The sequence below is a fragment of the Caretta caretta genome, chromosome 7 (genome assembly GCF_965140235.1).
Source record: "Caretta caretta isolate rCarCar2 chromosome 7, rCarCar1.hap1, whole genome shotgun sequence".
Taxonomy (NCBI): Eukaryota; Metazoa; Chordata; order Testudines; family Cheloniidae; genus Caretta; species Caretta caretta.
In genome coordinates, this window is record NC_134212.1 from 5530703 (window position 1) to 5552863 (window position 22161).

Below are 22161 nucleotides of genomic sequence, written 5' to 3' on the forward strand. Positions count from 1 at the left end.
CCGACAAAGAGTGCAATGTGAACACTGATCCATGACCCCCAACGGGGCCATGATAAAAATATACAGAATGCTGAATGGTTTAAAGGAAGTAGCTCAAGACTCTCTCTCTTCACCCAAGAACAAGGGGACAGTCAATGAAATGGAAAGGTGGCAAAATAAAAAAAAAAAGCCAGCAAATATAAATTTGAAATAAGGCACAAAATTTTAACTACCATGGGAATTGGTGGATTCTCTGTCTCTTGATATCTTCAGATCAAGACCAGATGCCTTCCAGGAAGATGTGCTTTAGCCAAAACTCAAGTTATTGGGCTCAATATTGGAGTAAATGAGTGAAATTCAATGGCCTGTGATATACAGGAGGTCAGACAGACGATCTGATGGTCCCTTCTGACCTTAAACTCTGTGAAAACTGCTAAAAGGGAAGGGTTCTTTTCACATATGCAGAATTAACCTCTGGAAATCATTGCCGGAAATCAGTGCTTTTGGGGCTTCAAAATGATAAGAACAATGAGATACGGCTGAAATAGGTTCCCCTAATTGAAGGTATTAATAATGGTGCACTGAGTTGCTGTCTCAAGCCTCAAGCTTCACCTCCCAGTTGCTCTGTTTTATGGGTATACAAAGCCAGGAGTCAGGGAAGCTTTGCCTGTAAAACCTAGAGAACACTCCCAAACTCTGGCACTCCTGTGCTTGGTGCCAGCATGATGGGAGGGCTGGAGTCACATTCCATGAACGTGCTTTACACGTTCTACTCATGATTCTCAGTGTCAGGGGAGGGGAAGAAATCATGCAACCGGCATGCGCTAGATACTTCTGTGTCATGACCAATGTGCAGCAGGTGGAATACAAGGGTATTGCAAGCATACCCAGATTGCTGTTGTGGGGCTAGTCACTATCCCTGCAATGACTGTGTAGGACACCAGCACCCTGCCACCCACTCTTGGCTTTGGTCCTGTGTGCTGCAGAGAGAGGGGGCCTTTGATCCCCACTTTGGGCAACCTCTTGAGGAAGGTTTTAAAAGACTTAGGCCCAGATTGTCACTTTGCACAGCTCGGGCCATTGCTGGCCAGCAGGGAGTTCCCATGGTGCAGGGTTTTTTCTGTGCTAAGCACAGTATGGATACAGAGGAGAATCCAAGCCTTTATAGCGTGTTAATGTTGTTGTGAGTGGCTTCAGGTGCCTGTATTTTATTAGCAGGTTTCAGTTCTGTCCTTCCCTGCATCCAGCACAGGGCTGTTGTGAATATTGACCCTGCAGCTCAGCTGACCTGGCGGGGCAGGACAAGTGCCATGTTCTAGAGTCTGAACGGAGAAGTGCTCCTTATGTCATGGGAACGCGGGTGCAGAATGGACACCCCCAGAGCGCTCTCCGTGGTATATAAGTGTCCACTAACCGATGGAGTTAATAATACCAGGCCACGGGTAGACACACATGCCAAGCTCTGCTGCTGAGTTTCTGTGCGCGGCCTGTGCCCTGAAAAATTGTTTCCATTTTGACTGAGCTGGTTGCGGAGATTTTGCAAAAGGCAAAAAACAAAATAGCACTTCACTCTTTGCCCTTTCCCCCTCTCTCTGCGTCCTTCACCAGCACACGCAGCCATTCCTGTCAGTGGGATAATCTACCCATTCTGGTTTAACCTGTTCGTTTCCTTATTTTCAACTGGATCAGAGAGATCAGCTACACCCAGCCTTTCTGTGACCGAGACGGTCACATGGCTTCCACCTAGCCCCCCAGACTACCTGGGACCAGGTTCAACTCTCCAGAGTTAAGGGAAATGGCCATATCCCAGGCAACTTTCTGGACTCTGCCATGTCGCTGCCCGTGAGCAGCCAGCCTTAGAACAGACAGAACAAAGACGTATGCAGATTTGCTGAGATGCTCCCAGGCCTGGCGCACTGCTGAGCTGCGGTCTCAATTGGAATCAAGCTGATCTTGAGTGAATGCAAGGTTCAAGTTGGATGTTTTGCACCCCTCTAGATTTAACCTCTCTGGCTTAATAATGGGCATGGTGGCGATAATCTTACAGTGAGCACCATTCAAACCAGCCACACGGGGAGATCCATTCATGAGGGTGGTCTGCGCGGCAGGCATGGTTTTGAGTTGTATTTCGGATTGGAGAGGAACACTTTGTCCTGAGAGGTGTTCTTCTGTAGAGAGCTGAAGGGACATCGGGGAGCGATGAAACCCTTCTCACAAAGATCTAGGGTGCCGGAAAAGGAGTCAGTGAGTTAGACCGATTGTGGTCACTGTGTGGGGGAGCACTTGGTCCTGCCGTTTGAAATTCTTAACCCTTATTTGAAAATAGAAGTCCTCCAAATAATGGAGGCATCTGCTTATTTGGCTTTGTACTTGGGGTTTGCTTCAGGGTATTTATTCATTTGCAATCATATCCTTTTTCCGCACATATGACATCCGCTGACATCAATGGGATATCCATTGTTGGCAGCACATTGTCCTTGAGAAGCAATGAACTTGGCTATCAGTTCAGGCAAGAAGAGTATTCTGTTACTCCCTCACTGCCCTTGGACACTTGAAATAACTTCATTGACTGTTCCCAGTCTGGTCTCAGACAGTCAGGGAAGTCCCGTGCTTCTCATGTTATTCAGCCTTAGGGTGGAATTCAGCTGATCATAATCATCTGCTAGAGAACCGCTATAATTATAGTGGTGTGGGAGTAGTTAGGGTTGCATCACGACATCTGTTTAAGGTCAACCTTTATAAGTCCTCTAATAAAATCAACATTCTTAGTTGGAGTTCTTTGAAATTTTGGTGTGCCTCAGGAAGACTCAGGGTAGGGTTAGTGACCCAAATTTGGAGTCATTTGACTGAAGGGTTCTGGAGATAATGATTTTTTAAAAAATGGTTCTAGTGGTCTTCCCCTCCCCCATTGAGCTAGAGATCAAACTACTTATGAGCTGTGGGACAAACTGGTCTGAGACTGAGTTTCACCCAAGGTAGTGCATGGCACTCACTAAATCTTTGGGGAACCCAAACTGAACACTACATTTAACAGAATGTACCTTTTTACACTGTGTATTTGCCAATACAGAGAATTGGCGAGAGGGCTTCCATTCCTCCCATTTTATATGCTTTAAACTAAAGCTTGACTCTTAAGTGCTCTACAATCTGAACGGTTAATTGGATTGCTTTGAAATTTGGAGTATGTCATGGAGGTATGGGGTAGTGTTAATGGTCCAAATGTGGGTCATTTGACCCGGATTTCTGAGTTATAGCGCCCCCCCCCCCGTTTACTTCTGCTGCCTGAGACCGTCTACCCTAAAAGGCTGCAACCTGTGTCATTGTAGCACGTCAGTGTAGACACTCACTGCAAACAATGAGAGGGTTTCTCCCATCACTGTAGTTAATCCACCTCCCCAGGAGGGGGTAGCTAGGTTGACAGAAGAATTATTTTGGTATCCTAGTGCTGTCTCACTGGGGGGAGTTAGATCTATATTGCTACGTCTCTCGGGGGTGTTGATTTTTTTTCACACCCCTGAGCATCATAGCTGGGTTCATCTAATTTTCTAGTGTAGACCAGCCCTTATACTGTTAAAAGAGAGGAACCAATGACTGGATGAATCAGACCACTTGATTGTTGTAAACTCACCCTCCCATTAACATCTAAAGGGTGTTCTATTTTGGAAATTTACATCAGCGTAGCTACACCCAAAATCCACACCCTTTAGAGACATAGTTGTGCCAGCCTAATCCCTGGTGTAGACAGCACTAATTGATGAATGAATCAATTGATGGAAGAATGACCTAGCCACTGCCTCTTGAGGGGATGGATTAACTTTGGCAATGGGAGAACCCCTCCTGTCCTTGTAGCGAGAGGTTACACTGAAGTGCTACAGCGGTGCAGCTGTGCGGCTGTAGCATCTTAAGTGTGGACATAGCCTACGGGCAAGTTAATCATAAGTCCCCACCTGACAAGACAAAAGGTGTTTTGAACTGAGTAACTGGAAGTTGCTACAATTTGTGAGTTATGGGTGGCAATTTTAGGTTGGGGGGGAATATAATCAAAGTATTTTTGGGGCGGGGGGGAACTAGTCATGTGAATGCTTCCTGGGAAGAGAGGAGTAATAGGGGGTGGAGCAGTGGGGGAACATAGGGAGAGGGATGTGGGTTGTATGAGGAGTGCACTAGGCTCAGAGGCCTCCTGCTGGAGGCTTCGGGGTCCTGCCAGACCCATCTCAGGAAAGGAGCAGTGCTAAGTCCTTCAGGCTACGTAGAGAGACTGCCCAGGAAGCAGCCAATCTGGGGGTGCTGCAAGGGACTAACCAATCAGGGTTGCAGGTTAACATAAAAGGAATAATAGAATAATAGAAGATTAGAGTTGGAAGAGACCTCAGGAGGTCATCTACTCCAACCCCCTGCTCAAAGCAGGACCAACCCCAACTGAATCATCCCAGCTGGGGCTTTGTCAAGTCGGGCCTTAACAAAAGGAGCCGCAGTGCAGATCAGACTCAGTAAGGAGTGCAGTTGGTGCTCCTGGCTGGCCAAAGGGAACTGCAGAACCATGGACAGCTCAGTTCTGGCAAGGACCAGGGGAGTGAGAGAGAGCTCCTGGCTAGCTTCTGGGCCTGAACACAGAAGAGCCCCAAGGTAAGGATGAAGCACTGGTGAAGGCTGGGGCTGTGGGGAAGTGGCCCAGGGGAAACTGAAAGCACTTTAGTTAAAGGGACACGGCAGCATGTACTGCCACTGTTAGTGTCCCTGGGCTGGGACCCAGAGTAGTGGGTGGACCTGCTTACCCCCATAAGCCACTGGGGAAGTGACCCACAATTGGACAGTGATAAGCCTGCAGAAGGGAATCTGAACTGATAAGAAGCCCAGATGGACCCAGAACAGACCAGAGTTGATGAAGAGTGTCCAGGGAGGAAGCCCTAGAAGCCTGGCCCCTTACCGCATGGCCCCCTAGCAGGGCAAGGAGCACTTAAAGACATTGTTGGACTAATACCCTGAAAGGGGTCTGTTTTGAATTATGTTCTGTAGAGACTGTGAGTGACTTGGCGGGAGGGCTGAGTCCCTAGAAACTGCCAGAATGAGTCACCATAAACTGAGAGAAGTGCAGACACACCCAACCAGAAGGGGGCACTCATGAGAGGTGGGTGCCATGCCATTACAGACAGCAGTGAGGTGAGGAAGGTAGTTGGGATGGGTGGTAAGGGAGAGGTTGGGTGCTCAGATGAGGGAGGTGCAGAGTATCCCAGAGCTCTGCCAGGGCACCCCAATCTGCCTGCACCCCTCAGAGTCCTTTTGGGGTGGGGGTGTGGAATTAGACGTGTGAATGCTTTCTGGGAGGGAAGGGATAATTAGGGGGTGGCAAGATGGCAAAACACTCCATGAACGCAGGGTTAAGATTGCTTTGGTGCTATGTTGTCCTCTTGTAGAATAAAACTCAAACTTCTGAAAACCAGGAAATGAGATTTAAGATTGCACAGGCAACCTTAACTCTGCCCTCTTTCAGCAGTGCCCCAGCACACCCTGTTAACATGCATACCTTTACTCAGTCAGCCCTGCAGCTATCGTAAGACTCATGAAAACATTGCCAGAGTTGGGGACTCCAATCTGTCACTGGAGGATGAGTATCACTTGGCAAATTCAGATTGGAAACCCGGTGTAAATTTCTAACTGTGAAAGTAATTAACTGTAGGAACAATTGACCAAAGATCAGGGTGGATTTTCCGTCACTGACCTATGTGACAGGGTCAGGCCAGATGGCTACAGGAGAGTGTTAGAAGGCAGATATATTAGTCCCAGATTAATCAGGTCCATTTTCCCTGGGTAAGGTAACAGGGGCAGTTCCAGAACAAGAAGGGACTTGCTGGAACAAATTCAGGTAGGTAGGCTAATTAGGACACCTGGAGCCAATTAAGAAGCAGCTAGAATCAATTAGGGCAGGCTGGCTAATCAGGGCATCTGAGTTTAAATAGGACCTCACTTCAGTTTGTGGCATGCGTGCGAGGAGCTAGAGGCACTAGGAGCTGAGAGTGAGATGGCGTACTACTGGAGGACTGAGGAGTACAAGCATTATCAGACACCAGGAGGAAGTGAGGTGAGGATAAAGAAGGTGTTGGCAGGAGGCCATGGGGAAGTAGCCCAGGGAGTTGTAGCTGTCACACAGCTGTTCCAGGAGGCACTCTAGACAGCTGCAATCCACAGGGCCCTGGGCTGGAACCCGGAGTAGAGGGCGGGCCCAGGTTCCCCCCAAACCTCCCAACTCCTGGTCAGACACAGGAGGAGTTGACCTGAACTGTGGGTTCCACCAGAGGGGAAGGTCTCTGGGCTGTTCCCTAACCCACATAGTGGATCAGCAGAGACTGCGGAGATTGTTCTCCTTCCTTTTTCCCAGGCTGGCCAGTGATGAGGTTAGCTGAGTGAACGGCAGGTTTGAGCCACTAGCAAAAGTGGCCAAACTGAGGACTGCCGTGAATCTCTGAGGTGAGCAAATCCGCCAATAAGCGCAGGACCCACCAAGGCAAAGGAGGAACCTTGTCACAACCTATTTTAAATCGAGGTTGGATGCTTTTCTAAAAGTTCTAGGAATTAATTTAGGAAGTTTTCTGGCCTGTGATACACTGGAGGTCACGCTAGATGATCACAATTGTCTCTTCTCACCTTGGAATCTATGAATCTTGGCAGATATGTCATAGGGCTATTTGGAAGTCCAATTGTTTTAATGATTGTAGAGCATTTTGAGATCTTCAGGTGAAAGGGGCTGTACCTACAGTACCATTTTATTAACACAAAGCTATTTATGCAGAGGTCATGTTCTGCATTTTAATCTAGTTCTAGATTCCTTGACCCCATATATGTAATCTACATACATTGTCGTAAGCTTTCTTGATAAAAGGAAAAAATGTCAAATGATACATTTCTTGATAAATGGGGGAAAAATGGAAAAAAGCAAACAACACCAAGCCACTAAGCTGTCCAACTCAGTAATGCTAACAGCTAAAAGGAAGATATTAATGGCTTCTAATATGCCCTGCCATGGTGGTCCGACAGGACAATAATGAGGTTAATTCCCTCTCACTCATCCAGAAATATCTTTGCTGAAGTATAATTTAAGGGTGCCAATAAGCAATAATTAGATCATAAATAATGCACTGTGATTGAAGGACAGAGGCCTTTCCTGTAATCATAACTTTTTAGTCCATTGGGACTCTGGGAGTTTTTTTTCTTTCTTTCACCCATGCTATGTCTTATAGTCATCAGAGATTAGTAGGGTCACATTTTCTAGTTAATGTAACACTGCCCATCATTTCTGTTCTGTACATTTGCTGGTATCAGATTTTAACAAAACTACAAGATAATGCTGGACAAGATGAAAAGAAGCTAATGGAGAGAACAAAGAAAAATAGATAATGAAGTGATTCTAGCACCCATCAGTTTCCATTCCCTGGGGACATTATCTGCCTACCGGACTTTCCAAAAGCACAGCTGTATAACACTAATGAAACCCACACTGTTGCTGTATTCCCAAAACTTGGTAGAGCAGCTGTGCTCTCAAACCCCCCCCCCCCCCCCACTGATCAGATGCCCAAACTGGGAAGTACCTGCATAACTCCCTATCTTCAAGTGCAGATGCCAGTTTGTGCACAAAAATGTAGGGTTTGGTGCATGGAACTGGCATGCACTCATTTCTGCAGGTGCAACTGCTGCAACCATGTTTTGGAAATCTGGCTCTAGATATGGGAAAAAGCTGACAGGGCCTGTAGTGAGTCTAACAGTATTTAGCGCTCTCCTTCCTGGATATTCACCTAGTGCCTTAGTTAGCCTATTTTGTGTCCGTTCCCAGTAATGGAGTTTCCAGAATTGTTCTTGGTAGACATAGTCACATTCTTAAGATAATAACAAGAAAATATTTTATTCCATTCTACATTGCCAGATAAGGTTTGTGAGCAATTTGATACCATTACTCCTCATCCTTTCTTGTGGCATCCTGAACAGCGCTTTATGCCTCTCCAACGTTTACAACTTTCAGATATTTACAAACTGCTGTCACATCCATCCGTCATCCACGGGATTTGGATTTATGCAAGAAGGACAGCTCATGCTCAAATAAATTGGTTAGTCTCTAAGGTGCCACAAGTACTCCTTTTCTTTTTGCGAATACAGACTAACATGGCTGTTACTCTGAAACCTATGGATATATTTGGTTTTTATTCAGCCCTTAGCGTTGTGCTAGCCATCCACAATCATGATATTTTAGCTTTCTATCATACTTTTCATTCCAAAGCACCCAGGGAGTTTCACAAATGGTGGATTCAATTCTGCCATAATGTGAGATCCCTACAAACACCCCAGAAGGAGAAACACTGCACACTAGAAGTAACTTGGATCCAATGCAGATTTCCATTTGCAGTTCTGGTCCAGGAGGGCTCCAGGAGGTTTGTGACTGGCTGGGAGTGGCCTAGGAGACGATCTTTCCCTTTGCATTTGCTGCATGGGAGGCTAATATCTCATGCTCAGGCTAATGTACAAGCAGAAGGATGGTGCTACCAATTCAGAGGCCTTTTGGATGCCTACTTGGACAGTTTAAAATAGCGAATGCGCAGGCAGAATGCAGCAGTCATTCATCAGAAGGCCAGAAGTAACTGCAAATGGAAAAATCTTGCTACTTGGGGGCTGCACTGACCCCCCCACCCACCCAAAATGGCCACATTGCAGCAGGTTTGGTGGGATGGAAGGTGCAATATTTCAGACTTAGCCCTAACACAGACTCCAGCAATGTACATTAATTTTTTTCTTTTGGGTCACTGGTCTGCACTAGCGCTTGGAAAAGTTTTCAGCTTCCAGAATAATTTTATTGCTCCACCGAAGCGTTCCTGTTCCTGGTGTGCATCGAGACCTCAGGTATTCAGCAGCTAACTGTGCAAATCTACAGTGTTTAACCCTTGCTTTCATCTTTTTAAAGAGCAGTACACAAGGAGGTGCTTGTCGCGATTGCATGGGAAGAGCTGTAACTTCTACTGTGCTTCATGTCTTGAAAAACAATGAACTTCATTCTTTGAACACTTCAATTCCAACGCATTGTGGAATACCCCAGCATAATTACCAATGGAATCACTGTATATGGTAAAAAGAAAAGGAGGACTTGTGGCACTTTAGAGACTAACCAATTTATTTGAGCATAAGCTTTCGTGAGCTACAGCTCACTTCATCGGATGCAAAATGTATCCGATGAAGTGAGCTGTAGCTCACGAAAGCTTATGCTCAAATAAATTGGTTAGTCTCTAAGGTGCCACAAGTACTCCTCCTTTTCTTTTTGCGTTTACAGACTATCCCGGCTGCTACTCTAAACCTGTATATATGGTAGTTATCTCCTGTACTCCTAAATATATCTACAATGTGTGTCAATAGATCTGGGGTTTTTGGAAAACTGTGTGTTGGTGTCTGGGTAGAAAGCCACTAGTGCAGGAAAGGGAAGAAAATGGAGCACGAGCTTGTACAAGTCCTCGGGTAACATGAGCGTTTTATATATGTTAGGGAAAGGACTGAAACAGCTTATTGTTTTATACATATTGTGTAATTTAACTAGGTTTGTTTTATGACAACTTTTAATTTCCGTAAGACTAAGATGTTCTTAGGATATGTTCTAAGTATGCCTTTATTGTCTGCATATTAACTCTTCTGTGTATACTGCCACCTTAGCATTAACATTCAATTTTATGGCTGGCCCATCAAATACAGAATGATGAAATGTATCTCATTAGCTTACATTACATTTTGAACTTAATAGGAAAAGCGGTACAGAGAGTTCTGTCTGGCCGTCTGAAGGAACAATATTCTTTACCTCAAAGACTGCATATCTAATCTTCTAGTGTACAGCTGGGTTTTATTCTATTAAAGTATAATGAGAGAGGACTAGTATATCATTCTGTGGGGGAGGTAAATGGGTTTTTTAGAATGATCAATGAAAGATGATTAGGAAAGATGATTTTCTTCAAAGGAAAAGAGAAAATTCTCTTCTTGGGATTAAAGTAGAGTAATGCTAAATTATTGTAACATCTTTCCTCCCTTAGACCATCCCCAACTTTAGTCCCATCATCCTTCCATTAAGAACCAAATTAAATATTTTTTCATTTTAAAATTTACAGCACTGAAGGCTGGAGTAAGGAGTAGCATGTAGTTAGCTCAGAGACAGTATTGTGGTTCCCTGTACTGGGGGTGCATTAAGATCACAAAATGGTCCCTCGCCTCAATGGGGATGTAATCTGCACCCGTCCTAATACATCTGTGCTGACTTAGTAATGCTGGCCTGTGTGTTGAGGGAAGGAGGAAGGGGTTAAGGCTTTACTATGTGGGGGAGAGAGAAATCGCCCTGCAGAAATTATGCTGTCCCCTACACTGCCACCTGCAATACAGGTAACCAGCATGTATGAATAAGTGGGCACTTTTCTCCCCTCTCTGGGCATGAAACATGAGTCACTGTTTTGACGTAAGGGGCCTTTGACAATGACCATAGAATGATCAGCAGAGTTTGCAGCTGGCAAGTTCTCCCAGCTTTGTGGGGTACCTAGAAGGAAGGGCCTCTGCCCTGTTGAACAGCTGCACTGCCCCCTAGAGGTCATGGCTTCTATTTGCTAGGTCCCCCAGCTAGGGAGAGGACCAAGGACATGGGCTACATGTTCACTTGAAGCTAGGGTGTGAGTCCCAACCCGTGTAGACATACTTGTTCTAGCTTGCTAAAAATAGTATAAGTACAGACAGCAATGAGCCGTGGCATGAGCTAGCTGCCCCGAGTATGTAGTCATGGGGTCCAGGCAGGCTTTTACCTGCGATGGCTGGTCTTGGCAAGCTACCGCGGCTGCACTCCTCTATTTAGTGCACTAGTTCAATGAGTCTACTATGGCCATGCGAGCAGGGAATCCCACCCCTAGCTCCAAGGGTAGATGTAACCTAGTTAGTACAGCTCCAAGCTGTATTGTATTCAATAGGCTGGCAGGGTTTTGCTACCCTGCTCGGATCCTGGTTGCCCACAGAGCTGCTCCCTCACAGGTGGGGAACCTCAGTTGGGCCCCAGGCAGAGGGGGAAGAACGTGCAATGGAGTCAGCTCTTGGAGCACAAAAGGAGTTGAGTTGAGGAGATGTTCCACTAGGGTAGCACTCACACCAAGCTAACAAGTACAGAAGACAATCCAGCCCCGTATGGACCTGATGTGTAAGTTGCTGAGCATCTCCTTTGAGATTCCCATTGACCTGACACTGGTATCTAATGTGAGCTGAGGACACTCAGCACTCAGGATCTGGCCCCATATCATTATCTTGGAATTATGTACTCGAGGCTCATTTTTGCTAAGGCCACTTTAACATGCCCTAGAAATGAAGAGGGGCCTCAGTGTGAGTGCAATGTAACTTGTTAGTGTGAGAATCAGAATCTGTTTAAATGCACCCTGATGAAACATTACCTTGCTTATCTAACCCTGGGTTAGTGTGTGTAGTTACTGAGATTCCTGGGTCTACAGGAGAATGTTCTACTCTCTAGAAAGCACTTCTGTTCTAAAGCATTTGCCCAAAATTATCGGAAAATGACTGATTTCTGGTGCCTCCATTTCTGGATGCTTGATTCTTTTCAGAGGTTGGGTGTCTCACTTTTGGAAAGTCTTGGCCTTTTACTTTAAACCTAACCTATGTTCTAGAGTGGCTTACTATAGTTGTTTTAATGCAGTTCATGCAATAGAATGATCATAGAAATATAAGAATTGCCAGATGTGATCAGCTAACGGGACAATCTAGTCCGGTATCCTCTCTCTAACAATGGGCGGCACCAGCATTTTCAGAGGAGTGTCCTCGAAACTCTGAAATTGATCATTATGAAATAATGAAATAAAACAATTGCTTTAGATTTATGAAGCCCCTGATATTGCAAATTCCCATTAATGAGAGGTACTCAGACCAATGCTTTCACCAAAACAATTTTTGTCCATAATGTTGCTGTTTGTTTAAAGATGGGATGCTAAATCCAGGCATTTAGTCGACGGTTCCTGTAACTCTTAATTTTTATCCTAGTGGGAATAATCTCAGCAATCTATGTGGATAACAGTGGGAGGAAGATAATTCTTATCAATCATCCCCCTCCCAGCACTGTACAAATGTGATCATGTTAGCTAGCTCTAATTTATCAACCAGTCAAGCTTATATAATTAGGAATCCCAAAGTCAATAATCTGATCATCTGCCCTGCTTGTGGGATAAGTGATTCCAGGAAGTGCACATCTCGGATTGGCATGGGAAAAGTGCCAGCGTTTAAAAAGGGAACAGGCAGAGATTTAGATCAGAAGGCACTCTTTAATCTTTCATCAGTGACGTTTTGGGATGTTTAAATGTTTCACCATATATTTGCGCCGTGCTTTTGAATCTTCCCGTTACTATCTTCAGTTGAATTGTCTTTATATTTACTTTAAACAAATCCTAACTTAATCAAGATACGCTGTGAGTTATACAGTGTCCTCTGAAAGCCACACGGTAGAGCTAAGTGTTTCCAATGCACAAAGGGAAACTTTTTGAGCGATATACTCTTCTGACTTATTCTCATGTAGCCCTATTGGAAGTTGTTAGGCAGTACAAAATTTGCCAAATATTTTGTAATCTCTTTATTATAGAGAACTGGGAAAAGGGAATATTTGTTTGATCATCATGCCAGAAAGTGTGTTTGTTGTAAAACACTTTAAATAGATACAAATCGTTAATGAAAAGGTGCAAATATTTAATATGTTGCTATTAAAAATGGTCGTGGCCCCTTTTGCTTTCCAGTTTTAAGGGAAGGGGAGTCATCTGGTGGAAGGGGTTCCATTCAATTTTAGCTCCTTTAGCACAGAGTGCAAGTTTTAAAGGCCGGTCTTGTTATGGTGAAAGTGGTACCAAAGCTACACCAGTGTGATCAGAGTGTGTGTGTGTGGGGGGTGGGGGGGGAGGGCGGGCGAGGGAAACAGCTCTTGATGGTTCTCATGACTGTTATTGCATTGCTTGTAATCTCTGGTTTTCATTTAATTTCAAACACTGAAGAAGTAAGTACCTGTTGGCATAGCTTGGTGTGGACCTCATCCAGTTCAGATTAGGGTTCTCAGACAGTGGTCCATGAACCCCTGATGTTAGCAGAGCTCCTCAGAGTCGGAAACCACAGCCTGAGAGGCAAGTTATGATCAACTGAACAGTTGGGAAAGAAAGGTGGCCTAGGAACATGCTGTCTAATGAAGAAGGCACTGAATGAAGACGCCAGGGAGCGATTCCTCTAGTCTAGATGAAGCTGAACAACTTTAAGGTCAAATATGAGAGTTTTAGCTTTTCTGGAAGAGCAGGAAGCCAAGATTAGCTGATAAAGCTGGAACCTTACCTTTCCACTTGGGAGGATTTGGGTGTATACAGAGACCTGCTTTCCTCTTCACATTTCATATGGGTAGGGCTCCATCACTAGATGTTGCACCTCAAAGAACTGATAAGACCGTCAAAGTTAGAGCTATCACACGGACTCTTGCATAAAAGAAACCTATGTGTGCAAAAATCCAGTGGTTTATATAAATGTTTCATCAATTTTTAAATGGCCGTTAGCTTCATAATAGGATGTTTTAGCTGCCACATGCTCTACATAAGCCTTTTAACTTGAGAAACATCAGAAATTTGTACATCTTCTAATGGTTTGACTGAAAAAAAGCTCTCATAATTCAGCAGACCTTGAAGACTTTTTTTGGAAAGAGGGTAATATATCCCCCCTACCCCTCTTTTTTTAAACATGGGATGGCAGGATGAGTGAAGGTTGGGTGTTGGGGCGGGGGGCAAGTGATAGGAAAATGCTAACTTTCTTACATACTGGTAAGACTTCAGACCTACATTTTCAATATCTGCCCTCTCTTGCTGTGAATCAAATATTTGAAATTCTGAACTTTCAGAACGTTTGACTGGTGACTACAAATGTTTGTGTCCCCACATCAGACTGATCGCCACCTGATGTGTGTCATTGCACTGGCAAATAATATTTCTGAGTATTATGTAAACCCGAGTGCAGTGGATTGCAGGAGCAAAATGAGAGGCTGGATTGTCCTCCTGTTGAACATATGGTCTGATCTCAGAATAGAAGAAAATTCTAAGTGCTTCCAATTGATCCAAGTAAATCAGCTATTGAACCCTGGCATCTCCTAAGCTTGGCCTAATATGACTGTGAGAAGTCAATGGTTTGTTGTGTGGCTTTTCCCCCACAGCAATTAGTAACAAATGGATCTTTAAAAGATGGAGTAAAATGAGTGCTGGAAGTGTATTTTTCATTACAGACTATTCACTAGGCACCAGATAATTATTCGTTTTACATAGTGTTCTAACACTTTCCAGGGATAACATACGATAGTCACTACCTGGAGATTTTTACAGTGGAGTTTACACAGGTGAAGGCCTCAGATTGTGGAGGGTGTGGGGGGGGGGTGACAAAACAAAGAGAAGGGGAGACTCATAGAAGAACATGTTCTAACCACCACCTCGCTGAGCATCCGAGATGTGCTGCCTTTTGAAAGAGGCAAGAAGCATGGTCTTGTGGTTAAGAACTGGGATTCAGCAGCTCCAGTTTCAGTCATAGTTCTGCCACAGACTTCCTGCATGACCTTGGGCAAATCACTTAATCTTTCTGTGCCTCAGTTCTCCATCTGTGAAATGGGAATAATAATCCTTCCTTTCTCCCCCCCATCTATTTAGAGTGTAAGTGTTTTGGGGCAGGGACTCTCTTTCACTCTGTGTATGTGCAGTGCCTTGCACAGTAAGGCCCTGATCTCATTTAGGGTTCATGAATGCGACTGTAATACAAATAATTTCCCCTTGGAATAAGTGGGCTAGTGGTGCGTGACGTGGCATATTATACTCTCAGACACTGAGAAGTGTGGGAAATACCACCCATGAAGGCCATGCTCTCTGTGGCATGCAATAACCGAGTTTCCTGAGGGCTTTAGTCTAATTCAGGTTGCTGAGCTTGGTGCATGGGTGCTGGGTGGTGTTTGGTGCCCTGTGAGATAGTGGAGGTCAAACTTGGTGATCTGGTGGCCCCTTTAAGGCCCAAACTCTAGGACACACTCTATGTACACAGTCTCCCATTCAGTCAACGGTGCTCTGGCCCCCTCCCCAGCAGTGACAGCATGGCTGAACGAGGCCAGGCTCCCTCTCAGTCTGATGCTCAGGCCCTCTCAAGGGCAGCTATTGCTCGCTTGTGCTGTCCCGAGAAGGGAACATTTTTGACGCAGGGCAGCTGTTCACCTGACTCCTCCTGCTGCTTATGGCTTCTTCAGCCACAGGGAGCTATGAAGTGAGCTGTAGCTCACGAAAGCTCATGCTCAAATAAATTGGTTAGTCTCTAAGGTGCCACTAGTACTCCTTTTCTTTTTGCGAATACAGACTAACACGGCTGCTACTCTGAAACCTGACATAAGAGAGTGTGACTCTCCCTAGTATGGCTAATCAGGAAACGTACGGCAATGACCTCCCCACCTGTGTGGCCACAGGCCGGGTCCTGTGTGGTGCAGCTTTGTAGCTGCTTCTTCACACGTAGCAACTGGGGAGGCGGTGGAGAGCTGCCAGAAATCGGTGGAGCCTCATCTCTCCCGTGTATCAGCCGCTAGGCTGAGTGGGCACAAACTGAGCAGTAAGCCACCCCCTTTGTACTGCATGATTGCATGGTGTGTGACCCTCTGAGTCATTATTCCTCCTGGAGCCGTGCTGCTTCCCCATCGCTTCTTGCTCAAGGCTGAGCCTAAGGACACAGTCTAGTCCATAGTTGCTCATTGCAACTATGTGGTCGGAAGAAGATGTATTTAATTTCAAGAGGAAATATGGCATGCATGCATAGCACAGATGGGAATATTGGTACGTGTGGATTTATGGGTAGGAAGTAAATAGGAGCATAATGAAGCATGACTTTTGCCAATAAACTTTTCTATGTCAGAGGGGCCAGGTTCAATAAAATTATTTTCCAGATGGCGTTTTTATTGAATCTGGTCCATCAAGTTCCCATTGCTGGGTTCACAGCTGCAATTTACACAAATCTACCTATAATAAAAGTACAGTATGCTTGCAAAATTACAGCACAGGCAAAACCTGATGGGTAAATCTTGGTTTAATACATAATATACTCAGCTGACAGCAGAAAGCAGTGAAAGCAAAAAGGGACAAAGAAGCGTTTGAACAAAAAGAAAACAATGCTTACAAGTTTGTCACGAAACCCAGGGGGAAATATCCATTGTTGAGAGCCTCTGTTCTTCCCGTCTGCCATGTGACATGTAAAGCGTCTCCCAAAAGGTGCTGTTTGTATATTTCCTGCTGCTGCCTCCAGACCAGCTGTGCTTTTGTTAGCTTCTATGAGTTCAAGGTGTTAGCATATAGACGACCCCCGCACATCAAGAGACAAAGCAATAGGAAGTGTCAGGGCAAGTCCCAGCTTTTGCTGAGCCTTCTGTAAAGTCAGACATGCAGAGCCCTATTCAGCTGTCTTTTCACCTGTGGCCGGGAGCCCATGTCCATAACCTCCCCCAGGCTTCTGAGCAAGCCCAGAAGGCTGCTGGATGTGACAGGCAGGCATAGGAACTAGCCTGCAGCGTTCTTAGGCTTGGACCTGGATGGATAAGGAATTTAAAGAGGCTGCACAAATTCAGGGGTAGCCTACACAAACTCTGCCACTGAAGAGAAGGCATCAAAACAGGAGAGGAGACAGCGTAGAGGAAAAGGAAGGTTACTGCTCCCTCCTGAGTAGTAATAACTGTGGTTGTGGGTGGCAAATTCTCTATGAAGAGATTTATAGTTTCATAGATCCCAAGGCCAGAAGGAACCAGGATGTGACCATCTAGTTTGACCTCCTGTAGAACACAAGCCACAGAACTTCCCCAAAATGATTCCTAGAGCAGATCTTTTAGAAAAACATCCAATCATGATTTAAAAATGGTCAGTGATCTTGGTCATGGTTAATTACTCTCCCTGTTAAAAATGTACACCTTATTTCCAGTCTGAATATGTCTAGCTTGAACTTCCAGCCATTGAATTGTGTTAGACCTTTTGTCTGTTATACTGAAGAGCCCATTATTAAATATTTGCTCCCCCTGTAGATACTTATAGATTGTCCTCGTCACCCCTTGATTAAAAGGGGCTCCTTGAGTTTAAATGGCATAGGTGTATACTATCTGATAAAGCTTTAGCAAAACAGATATACCTTCAATGTGTTCATTTCTTTGAACTCCGTGCCCCAAATACAGAGCAGCCCAGCTGCCAGGGAAATGGAGGAGATGCTACTGTGTATTCAGAGCAGGGCTATCTCTTCCTGCACTCCTTTAGCTCCCTCTTTATTTATTAGGGTCTATTAATCTTTGTGGCCCCCTGCATATCTGCAAAATAGTTGCATTTACAACTCCATTAATTAGGCCAGAAAGCTGCTCAGCTCCGGTATTTCCCGTTCTTCTTAAATGTATTGTTTTCTGACTTTGCCTTACAAATTAAAACAGAATGATTAATCCCAATTTCCATTGCTATTCTGTATGGAATTCAATTAGTTCCAAGTGCAGAATAACTCCTCTTTACAAAGGAAATGTTTGACCTCATTTACTATCAAGGCCTATTATTCGAGTTACAGTAGCAACATTTATAGTTTTGGGATAAATATTTAACAGGCTAATACACAGCAAATCTCAGCTTTTACCCACTTAGGTTGTTAGCCAACCTGACATTTAAAAAGCGATTGAATAAATGTTGTATTACGCCTTTCTATTACTGTTGTTCATTATTCAGAACACAGTGGCAGCTGGAGGCCTGTATCAGGGCTCCATTATACGAGGTGCTTTACAGGCCTTTAACAAAAAAGACTGTTTCTGCCCCAAAACATTTATAATATTGCATCAGAGATCGGGTAAGAGAACTGCAGGAGGGGATGGCAAGGTAATGGTGGAATATGCTAATGTGGTACGGTAAACAGTAGTTGTTCATCACTAGCCTATCTGCGGTCAGATGGCAGGGTTCTGTGGGCATCATAGCAGAGGTAAATTTCTAAAGACTCTGCCCAAAAGTAAGTGAATTAATAATATTGTTTTAGAATTATCTTCTTATCTACAGTACTTATGGTCCCATTAGCTTAGTGTCTGAACGTCCCATAATCTTTTTAATGTATTTATCCTCACCGCAACCCTGTAAGGCAGGGAAATGCCATTATCCCCCTTTTACAGATGGGATGCTAAGACAGAGGAGCCAAGGGCCAGATTTTTAAATTCCGGTGCCTGAAGATGTAGGTAGATGTTTAGTGGGATTTTCAAAAGTGCCTAGGCACTTAACTCCCACTGATCTCAAGCTTTTTGAGTAGGGCCTGTCTGTCCTTTTTGTCTTGTGCAGGCAGGGCCAAGGACACTGCTGGCATGTAACAAGTACTTAATAATGCTGTGGGGAAACAGAAGAACATAGTGTATGCTAGCATTGGGATACCTATGAGTGAGTGTTACGGGTTCCCCGCTGTGCATAGTCCACAAAAAATAGGAGCCTGATACAGGCCCAGCTAGGGAGCCCTGGCTCTTTAGCTCAAGCTACAGCAGTGCGTGGTTTTAGTTCTGGAGGCCCCTTGTTCATTCTCTGTTGTGATGGCCAAGATGGTGGCTATCACACTGGCATGAAGAGAATGTCTCAACCCCCTTCACTATAGGGACTCCATTTTAACAACGGTCATTGCAAATTTACTGGAATGCCACCTGCTATAGCTGCAGATTTTTGTGTTTTGATTTGGCTTTAAACTCTTTCTCTGGATTTTAATTATCATTGCCCCTTATAGATTTTCCTTTCAGCTCCCACCCATCGCTGACTGAAATCCCACTAGGATTTAAGTAGAAGTGTGTTGTACAGACGCTGCCATGTGAGGAGTCATGCCTTATTTATTATTTCTATTGGGATAGCTCCTACAGACTACAATCAGGGCTCCATTGTACTGTGCAAATGAACAATACAAAGTCTCCGCCCCAGAGAGCTCTCACTTTAAGAGCGGTAAGCCTTCACACTAGGTTTGTTGGGAGGCCAGACTCATTATGCCGGGCCCAGGGCAAACTCATAACACTGGCCCCTATCCCACAGGCATAGAACATAAGAACGGCCAGGCTGGATCAGACCAGTGGTCCATCTAGCCCAGTATCCTGTCTTCCGACAGCAGCCAGTGCCAGGTGCCCCAGAGGGAATGACCAGATCAGGGCAATTATCGAGTGATCCCTCCCCTGTTGCCCATTCCCAGCTTCTGGCAGTCAGAGGCTAGGGACACCCAGAGCATAGCCTGACCATCTTGGCTAATAGCCATTGATGGACCTGTCCTTGATGAAAACATACTCAGATTATATAAATAACATTGAATCAAACCAAATGGCCACAATTTGGCCTGGATTTTTTTTCTCATGGTGATGGGCTTGTGGCCCTCTGCCTAGCTGCCCCCTTTGGACTGGGCCCTGATAGTGTACCCATTCCTCCCCCGCTTCTACTTGGGGCCTGTGGCTAGGCAGTCTTGTCCCTCTCCCTCCTGTAGGCCTTGGGTCTACATGGGCTGGACTGACTCCACGGATGCAGGGCCCACATGTCACACACATAACTTCGGGGGAACGTGAGGGGTCAGGTCCTGTCAATCATTTGGAGGGACTGAAGTGACTGCGTCGTTCCTAACAGGGATCTCCAAAATGGAACTGGAGTCTACCCCGTCTCCATGGTGATGAGGGCGGGGAACGAGCAGAAGTTTGCGGGCCCTCTGCAGGCCCTCCCCCAGCCACACCTAGGTGCCATTGCTCATTTGGTTTTTATTAGATTGGGGTCCCAGTGCCCACCCTCCTCTTTCCTCCTGCAGGAGTGACACAGCTGCCCTAGAATGGCGTAGCATGGCTTCAGGGGAGAAAAGAGAGGGGGAAGCAAGATCCATAGAGGGCTGCTGGGGGAATGGGTCAGGATCCCCATCTGCCATTCCACCCCTAAATTTCCTACAGTTATGTTAGTCAGTCCATCTGTCTGTCCAGTGTAGGTCTGACACATCTGACTTCAAGGAGTTACCTTGCTCTTACTGCCACGTTGCAAAGTCCTAGGATTGGGCCCTACATATCTTCCATGCCATTGAGCACAAAATATTACTTACATGGGAAAAGGCCAGAATGTTCACCTGTCTAGCAGCCAGTCTCTCCAATTATCACAGACCTCGTACTTCAGCTTTGTTCCTCTCCACTTACTGTTCCTCTTGTGTTGAGTGTTTCCTTCCCATACAATCTCAATTGCCTGTACAAACGCTGTGGCTTGGCTTTGTTCTGAGTCACCCCCAGCAAATCATCTTGTGCCAGCAAAAAGCTTTTTCCGTTCCAAATGCTCAGGAACGGTAATCTGGCAACAGGTGGCAAAAATATACAAGTATATTAAGGAAACCTGAGGACAGAGGAGGATAATGCCACTCCCAGTTTGGCTGTGATTGTGCCATGAATTGGAGTGGTTGGTGGGGTGAAGGTATACAGCTGTTATTGACAGCACTTATTAGGGTCTTTTGCCTTGGATGGGTTACAGTATGCTCTAGTTTTCTGTTTCCTGCCTCTCTGTCTTTAATGCAGCCATCGTTCTTTCATTCTGCCTCAAATTTACTTTTCCTGTTGCGGCCCACATCTGTCATTTCAGTGCTTCAGGACAGGCTCTGCTTTATGTGACATGTGTGTGCTATGCTTGTATTCCTCCTTCGTCACTGCCCATCGTTTATTTCATTGTTAATATGAACGTGACATAATCTAGGCAGCCAAATTCCACTCTCATTTACACTAGTGTAGATCTGGAGTAACTCCATTAAAATTAGTGGAATTACTCCAGATTTATACTGGTGTGAGTCAGAGCAAAATTTGGCTCAGAATGTGATTTTTATTTATTTATTTATTTATTTTTATAGAAGGGACAAAAATAGAATCAAGTGCCTGACTCATGTCCATGTCAAGTGGTGTGTTCGCAAAGCATCCTAAATGGACAATTGCAAAACCCATGGCAGCCTTGTCCTCCTAGATTTAAAACAGAGATGGAGCAAAAAAGAAAACCAATAGCACTGCGACCTCCGCCATACAAGTATGCACGCGTCTTCGGGAATTAAGATGAAATTGAACCTGGATTTGAACCACCTTACTTTTTGCCCAGGCCTCGTTGGACTGTTGAATTTATTCTGTAACTTGCTTTGCTTCCCTTTTACTTTAGTATTGATTTATTGCATCTGCTCATTTATCTAAGATTACAATAATGATTCCAAAAACTAATAAATCATGTTAGCCTTTTATTCAAAGTCATATGTAGCTTCATTAAAAACTAATGAAGGATAATGTGATAACATATTTTGCATGTTGTGTCAATATATCTACATGAACCATGTGTCTGCCTTTGTGTCACTCCTTCGAAATCCCTATACTGGCTCCTTAGAACATTTTGCAGTGATTTTATTTATATTTAAAGTTTAAAATGGTCCATTGTACTTGGTCAATCTTCATTCTTTCTCCATATGTTCTTAGTCTAAACTAAGGTCTAAATTGCCTGGTTGTAATTTTTGGCACTGAGAGCAAGAGAAGCTTATAATTATTCCTCTTAATTATGGAATTCACTTCCTATTACTATTCAGAATAACCAGTCTGTTTGTATTAAAACCCAGATGTTCTTGACCACTCTGCCTTATTGATAATCTGAGCGAGTTTCTTGGGCAGCGACCTCTGACTCAGTCAAGAAAACCGCTGTATAGATACAGTTGTTCTTGTCGCTGAAGTAAAATGAAAATGTCATTTGTTTTTGACAGCTTTTTGCAATCTTTGCATTTGCAACATGCGGTGGTTATTCTGGAGGCCTGCGGCTCAGCGTGGACTGTGCAAACAAGTCAGAGAGCGACCTCAGCATTGACATAGCCTTTGCCTATCCTTTCAGGTAATCCATTTTGGTTCTTGACCGTTCATATTCAGGGATGCAGCTCACCTGGGACCTGATCTGAATCCCACTGTCAACAGTGGGAAGACTCTCATTGATTACAGGCTTTGGATCGGGTACCTCTTTCAGAAAGTTTTGGACAATAAGGGTAGCATTTTCAGAAGCACTTAAGTGACATAGAAGCCTGTCCCATTTTAAAAAGCAACTTAAGAGCTTAAGACTCACTGAAAAATCAATGGGACTTACGCTCCTAAGGGCCAGA

The 22161-nt window shown here is 44.7% G+C and overlaps 1 protein-coding gene across 6 annotated transcripts in view; it reads left to right on the forward strand.

Annotated features, from left to right (window-relative positions):
* The window catches only part of SYNPR (synaptoporin), a 177626-nt gene that overhangs the window by 105011 nt on the left and 50454 nt on the right, over positions 1–22161 (forward strand). For all 6 annotated transcript variants that reach the window (XM_048859024.2, XM_048859025.2, XM_048859027.2 and 3 more), the window contains one exon: positions 21775–21899. In XM_048859024.2, coding sequence (XP_048714981.2) covers positions 21775–21899 — 125 coding nt within the window. The remainder of the gene's footprint in view (positions 1–21774; positions 21900–22161) is intronic.